This window comes from Xiphias gladius, chromosome 17 (genome assembly GCF_016859285.1).
Source record: "Xiphias gladius isolate SHS-SW01 ecotype Sanya breed wild chromosome 17, ASM1685928v1, whole genome shotgun sequence".
NCBI classification, from domain to species: Eukaryota; Metazoa; Chordata; class Actinopteri; order Istiophoriformes; family Xiphiidae; genus Xiphias; species Xiphias gladius.
Genome location: NC_053416.1, coordinates 4,861,010 through 4,867,725, shown reverse-complemented (window position 1 = coordinate 4,867,725; position 6,716 = coordinate 4,861,010). Strand labels below are relative to the sequence as shown.

Sequence of the window (6,716 nt, the reverse complement as noted above, 5' to 3'; positions counted from 1 at the left end):
AATAACGAGATTTAAAAGTTTTGCGTGCAGGATACAACGACCCGCCGAGGTTTTAGGACACAGACGGACATGGGGGGGGAGGGGAGGGGAGAGGGGGGGGACCAACTGAAGGAGCCGTTTTAATAAATAAAGAGTTGGACGTTATCGTGAAAATGTTATTTGGGTGAAGTCCTCGGGAACTCGCACGGGAAGCCCAATGAGTGGCACACAGTCAACACTCACTGACAGGTAGGCTACACTCTTTTTCTACAAGTGCTAATTCTTTGTCTCCTTCTCTACGAGAATATAGTGTAGTTGTCCACGGTTTATCATGTTGAAAAGTTTTCCTGATCTGTTTACGCGAGGAAAGGCAGCTAACTGCATTGAGCCAAACTCCATTTAAAAAAAAAAAAAAAAAAATCCTCTAATCAAAGGCTCCGTTGCTTGTTTGGAAAATACTCATAAGTACTAGACCGTGATCTACGATACGGTGCCGTTTGATTTATTATTCTGGTAAAGTCGGCAATCAAACGATTCAACAAAAAAAAAAAAAGGACCAAAGCCCTCCTCTCGCCGCGTCTGGGGATACGGCGGGATGCAAATTGGAGGTTACATATTAGTAAATGTAATGATGTTTGATCTAATCCATATACGCCGAAATGGGTATAAACCTTTGATTTTTTTTTTTTAGTTCTTAAATTATTTTCTACGTTCAGTGTCAATCAGAGAAATTCAGGTCAAGTTAAAATTTACAGATTTCTCAACCGAGTTCGTAAAACTGTGCCTTACTCTAAAAACCAAAACGGAACAGATCGCGATTTGGTTTGTCCGTGTCCACTGGGGAATGTGATTGGCTTTGACTGTTGTCAAACCAGCAGGGGACATCTTCCTGGAATTAATTATTCTTTACTTGCGGCCCCTGAAAGGTTACCTTACATTAGAGGCCCCTGCACATTTTTACATTCGTAACCTACAGGTCAAGATGCTGAGGGTCACATTTCCCTCCCCTGGTGAAGGTTTTCTACCAGAAACCTGCATCTGACACAGTTTCATTGTTGTCTGGCTTTACTGAAGGTGAACTAATTGAAATGTCCCAGTGTAAACACGTCCCTTCGTATTTACACAGTGAAACAAACCCATGCTTTTTCTTCAGGATGCTCCTAAAATTCCTCCAGGAGGACCGATGGAGGTTCGCAAGACTCTTGGACACCTCCATATGTTTCACTGGCGCTACAGTCAGAGTGCGTCATCTGTGATTGTCAACAGGGTTAATCAATGAGTCTGCATGTCTTTACAGCGGGCTGCAGCATCGTACACAAACTCTGAAGTTAAAAATCACATTAACCTGTGCACGTCAATAGAAATCTTAGTGTATGATCGAATGACTTCCCCTTTATTGATCTCAGAAAACAATGGCCAACCTAAGGAAAAATAACATTTATTTTGTGCCCTTTTTTGGTCTTGTTCTTGGCAGAGAATTAAGTACCCCAATTAAAATCCTGCAGCGCTGTTTTAGTTACCAAACTAAAACATTTTGGGCAGTTTTCTACGTCCGTAAAGAGCCATATGAGGTGAATTGTTGTAGAAACATTAATGGTTGACTTTCAGCTTTGCAGATTCCATCCCACATAAGTCACTTGTATATTTTTACACTCAGTAATCAGGAGTTTCCTCTGAGGAAACGCCAAAATAAAGGCACACATGACTGCCTCGGAAAGTCAAACAAAGTCATTTGATTTCTTGACCTTCAGCCTGAAAAAAGGACTGAGCCATTCGTCTGCTTTGCTGCTTTTTAGAACAATGGGCCTCTTCTGTGTAGTTTATCATTCTCTTTAATGTTTCCATCGAAAATTCCATTTAAAGACCATATACAGTTTACAATCTTAAAGGAGGGTCAGAAAATAGTAATTATGTTTTCTACAGACACGTTTGGATGAAATACTGTATGTCAACAAGAACTGAGGGAGCTCGTAGCATCTGTAACAAAATCATTGTCAATGGCCCAACTCGAAAAAATGTGACCCAATGCCCCTATGACATGAAAACCAAAGCACGGCTTAGCATAAAGACTGGAAACAGGGGGAAACCACTGGCTAAGCCCTGTCCAAAATTCGACACACCCCTACCAACACCTCTAAAGCTCACTAAATAACAATTTGCTTTGTTTAATTCTGACATAAACAGAAATGTAAAAGCAACAGTTTGAGGTTTTAGGGGGAGTTACTCGTTGGAACTATTTCTAGATGAACAAGAAGCATTTCTGAGCTGCGACTTGTGTGGGTTTCAGTGAGCAGGGGTTTTGGTCTGTGTACAAGCACAGTGACACCAAACCTGGCAACCTCACTATGAAGATAAGACTTCAGGAGGCTGCATGTGATCACTGTGCTTGAAGGTTGTTTGTCATGAAATAGCACCAGCTCTGCCTGTCTCTCCCCAACTTCGGAGAGAGAGAGGCTAACTGTTTCCCTGTGTTTCCAGTCTTTATGCTAAGCTTGGCTAACCTAGTCCCATCTTGATCTCCTCACTTAAGCCACAATCACGTATAAATCTTTTTAAGCTCCTTTAAAATTAAATGATTGATAGACTTGAAGTTGTAAAACCAAGACAAGAGGAAATAACGAAAGAAATAAAACAACGATAATTAGAAAGTGCGCTCAGTAGAGTGCAGACCTCCGCCATGGCCATTGTCAAACGACATACACCAGACTTCAGAGGAAAAAATTCAAATTCAATTCAAACGATGTGGATCTGCCACAAAAGTGAATGGGTTCTTCCCTGGCCCATGCCCCATCCCTCCATCAAGTTCGGTGCAAATCAGTTAAAAAAAAACCACTGTCCCTGCGGGGATCGATAAAGTGAAAATATTTCTAGATTTGTGTAGCTTTAGACATTTTTTTGGGAACAGGTTTCAGTAATATAAAACAAGCATTACAACATATAGCACATCACGAATAAGCAATAAAAATTGTACGTACGCTGGGAGGAAACGACGATCGCATAGTTCAGGTCTATCTACCACTAGTTGTGTGACCTTTGACCCCCGCTTCAGTCCAAGTGAGTCCAATACTAATATTCTGTCCTGAAGGTTTCCAGGTCAAAAAAGAACGTCCCTTTGACACTAAATTAGCATTCTCTGCTGGGAGGTAGGTCCACGAGTGGCCTCAAAATGCTCAGAGATGACTGAATATCGCCTTTCATCACAGAGCCGATCCTCTCATGTGGTAAGACATTAATGGTCTCTTTGTACCACAGAGCAACAGTAGGAAGGGTGTCCCTGATCCAAAATACAGGGAGACCCTGTATGAGGGCATCACCTCCAGTAAGGAAAGCTCAGAGAGAAAGACTGAACCCTGTGCATAGTTTACATCTATACATCTCTCAAGTACGTACTGACATTGCTGCTCTTTTACCACAACGTGAGTTTGTTTCATTATGTAAACAACACCCCTGTCTGTGGGTTTTAAAGGTTGCTACCGCAGACTTTACTGCAAAAAAAGGGTTTAGTTACCGGGCAACATTTGTGCCAACTCCAGCAGTGGTTAGGTCACATCTTGGACGTTGTTCAAGGGTTTCTCAGTGAGAAGAATTCAGTTTGAGCAGCCTGCAAGGTCTCCCCTAACATTTGTGATATTTCTACTGTCAGGGTGTGACAACCCCCAGCATGGGACATGTTCTCCTGTTTGCCTAGCCGCAAGGTTCAGACTAAAACCATCCTCTTTCCTGAAGAGTACTGAATAGGTCTTCTTGGGCTCTCGGTACCTTTTACGAGTAGAAGTAACTAATGGCATAGCACAGTTCACTTGGAGGTTAGCTAGCAGCAGTAGGCTATGAGGCCTTTAAAGGTAAACTACGGTTTGTTACAACTTCGGTTTTATTTTCATAGGATATTTTTTTATCGGTTCCAGGAACATGGAACTGACCAAATTGCTGAGATCTGGCAACAGAGAAACTTTGCTAAAAATGGGTGCAAAGGACCAGCAGTCAGATGACCCGACAGGATTTAAACAAGCCATCAGGGTAGTCACATTGTCTGGAAGAGAAAACAAAAAGCAAACAGTTAAATTATTACACAAACTGTCCATTATCCAGTTTATGGACTGACTCTGGATCAACTTGGATCTAACCTACTTGCCATAGTTGTGTTTCTGTGCAATGAGGGATTATGAGCAACATTTCATGTTTACAATCTGTCTGATCATCTGACTGCATGTGTTTCCCGGCAGGGGATGTCCTGCATATTAACATGTCTGAAATAACTTTGGGGAGTTCACCGATATATTTTTGTGAAACTTCAGAACCAGACAATCCGACAGTCACACCCACTTTAAGCAGCGATCCGTCAGGTATGTGGATGTGTTGAAAGTAGGCAAGGTTCGAACTCTCTTTTTCATCCTTAGCACAACTACTTCTCTCACTTTTTGCGTGTACAACTGAGAGCAACACCATGAACGCCCTCAAGAAGGGACTTTCGCTTTTGTACTACAACGACATGCAAAAGAGGCGGATTTACTAAGGCTTTTGCACCTGTTTTGCCGTTGCGGATGTGACACATTTTGCCCCAGACATGTGCTGTATTTATCAAACAGGCGCAGCAGGCTGGAGCCAGGGTTTGCCAGTGTTTGCAAGGAGGTCAGTTGGATTTGACTGGGTTTACTAAGGTTATACAATTTACAATGGTCAGTTCTGTGGGGATTTATATTGATGAGATTTACAGGAGCCACTGGCATAGGTTGTAATAGTGAAAGGAAATGCAAATTAATTGTACGCCTATATACAACTAAAAAACGATTCTAAGAGAGAATAATGGAGCAACGATACAATATCTGATTACTGTAAGAGCAATCCAACGGGGTGGAGTGTTTACCTTTTGTGTTCATTAAACTTGAATTTGAACCTGATAATCAATGACTGTGAAATCGCTACGGGTAGCAACTGTGCACCTCTTTTGTTTTCATAACACATTTACCGTGAACGTTTGGCTGCATTTACCTCAGCAATAACATTCCATATCAACACCATCTCCACCTCCTCCCGCTCTGCTCTGAGCTGCCGGACCCTGTGCTGCACTACAACTGGAGGTCAGTCCCAGGTGCAGTCAGCAGGAGCTGGCCACATGATGAGCTGCTGTAGTGGCAGGCGCAGAGGCAAATGAATGTAAATGTGGCCCACGGCGTTCTTCTAGAGAGAACAGGGAGGCAGTGGGAAGCAGCCAGAAGGAGGCTTTTCGCCCTTCCAACAATTGTGGCCATTTGGAAAACATTTTAATACTTTTGCCTTTAGACGTGGTCTGACAACACATCGTATGATTTGACAGAAGCATTCTTTAGAGGGCTACATGTTCAAACTATCAGGCAATCTAAATAATGACTGTCCTCCATCCCCTTGTTGGGACGAGAGTTTCTGTCAGTCGTTCCTCTGTAGTTAACTGTAAATATGACCAAACCCGCCAGACCCATTAATTTTTTTGTTATGGTAAAAAATTATGTAAGCAGAGTCCAGCCAAGTGTAAGCGCAGTGCTTAGGTCTAGGATGTAGTATAAACCTGATTGCCTACGGGCTGTGCACCAGCTCTTTTGCTCTTTGTCACACAGTTTTGCTGATCTGTGTTTTTTCCTGCCTGCCGACCCCCCCCCCAACACTACCCCCCCCTCCACCTTACCCCGGGCTCTGACGGGAAGTGGTGACATCATTGTTAAACAATGTCTGTCAGGCCCACCAGTCCACTGGCCCTTCTTGGCTGACTGACAGTGCTGCTGGTGACAAATCACTGCAGGATGGCTACCAAATAGACTGAGCCCACTGTCATGCTACTGCTTACACCATAATACTATGAGATCAGTAGTTTGTTATAGATTAAAAACCTTATTATACTATGTAAAGGTTGTACATTTTTTATGTATCTTTTTCATTGTAGGAGACACACCAGTTTGTGTATTCTGGTATTCTGTGTATGGTTGATGAACGGACAGGCCTACTGAGAGGGGGAGGGGGGGCAGCCAGAGCCTCTTTATGAAGAGCTCGGGTAAAAGACAAAAAAATGACCTCAAAGAGATGCGAAACGATCCCAAAGAGAGGCAAAATGACCACAACGAGATTCAAAACAACTACAAGACTCAAAATAACTACAAATACATGAAAAATAATCTCAAAGACATGAAAAATAATCTCAGAGACGCAAAACAATGAGAAAGAGACGCAAAACAATGAGAAAGAGACGCAAAACAATGAGAAAGAGACGCAAAACAATGGAAAAGAGATGCAAAGCTACCACAAAGGGATGCAAAATGGCTGCAGAGAGGCTCAAAACAACCACCGAGATGCAAAAGGGTGACAAACAAACTCAAAAACAACTACAAAGAGTCTGAAAACAACTAAAGAGACTCAGAACAACCACAAAAAGACTCAAAATAACTACAGATGCACAAAACAGCCACAAAGAGACTCAAGAGATCATTAAAGGTCCCCGTTTCTCATAATCTGTCCATGATTCTATGTTTACTGCAAGGATAATGATTAAAGTTAGAGAGAGGACAAAGGGTATTGTGTGCTCAATTAAGAGCTGGTATGTTACTACTGGCAATTGAGGTAGGCAGATACAGCATAAAGGCATTCTTGGAGAACAGCGTTTATGTATTTTTGTGATCTTGGTTTTGCTGTGCATGGATTTAATTTTGTGTTTCATTGCCCCCGTCTGACCTGAAAAGTCCAATCCTGATTTTGTTTTTGCTTTCTAACGA

At 42.3% G+C, this 6,716-nt stretch overlaps 1 protein-coding gene across 2 annotated transcripts in view; it reads left to right on the top strand.

Moving 5' to 3' along the window:
- The first annotated feature begins 115 nt into the window (after positions 1-115).
- LOC120802681 (rho guanine nucleotide exchange factor 12-like) overlaps positions 116-6,716 on the top strand; it is a 42,139-nt gene continuing 35,538 nt past the window's right edge. For both annotated transcript variants that reach the window (XM_040150753.1, XM_040150752.1), the window contains exon 1: positions 116-228. In XM_040150753.1, coding sequence (XP_040006687.1) covers positions 197-228 — 32 coding nt within the window. In that variant the 5' untranslated portion in view covers positions 116-196. The remainder of the gene's footprint in view (positions 229-6,716) is intronic.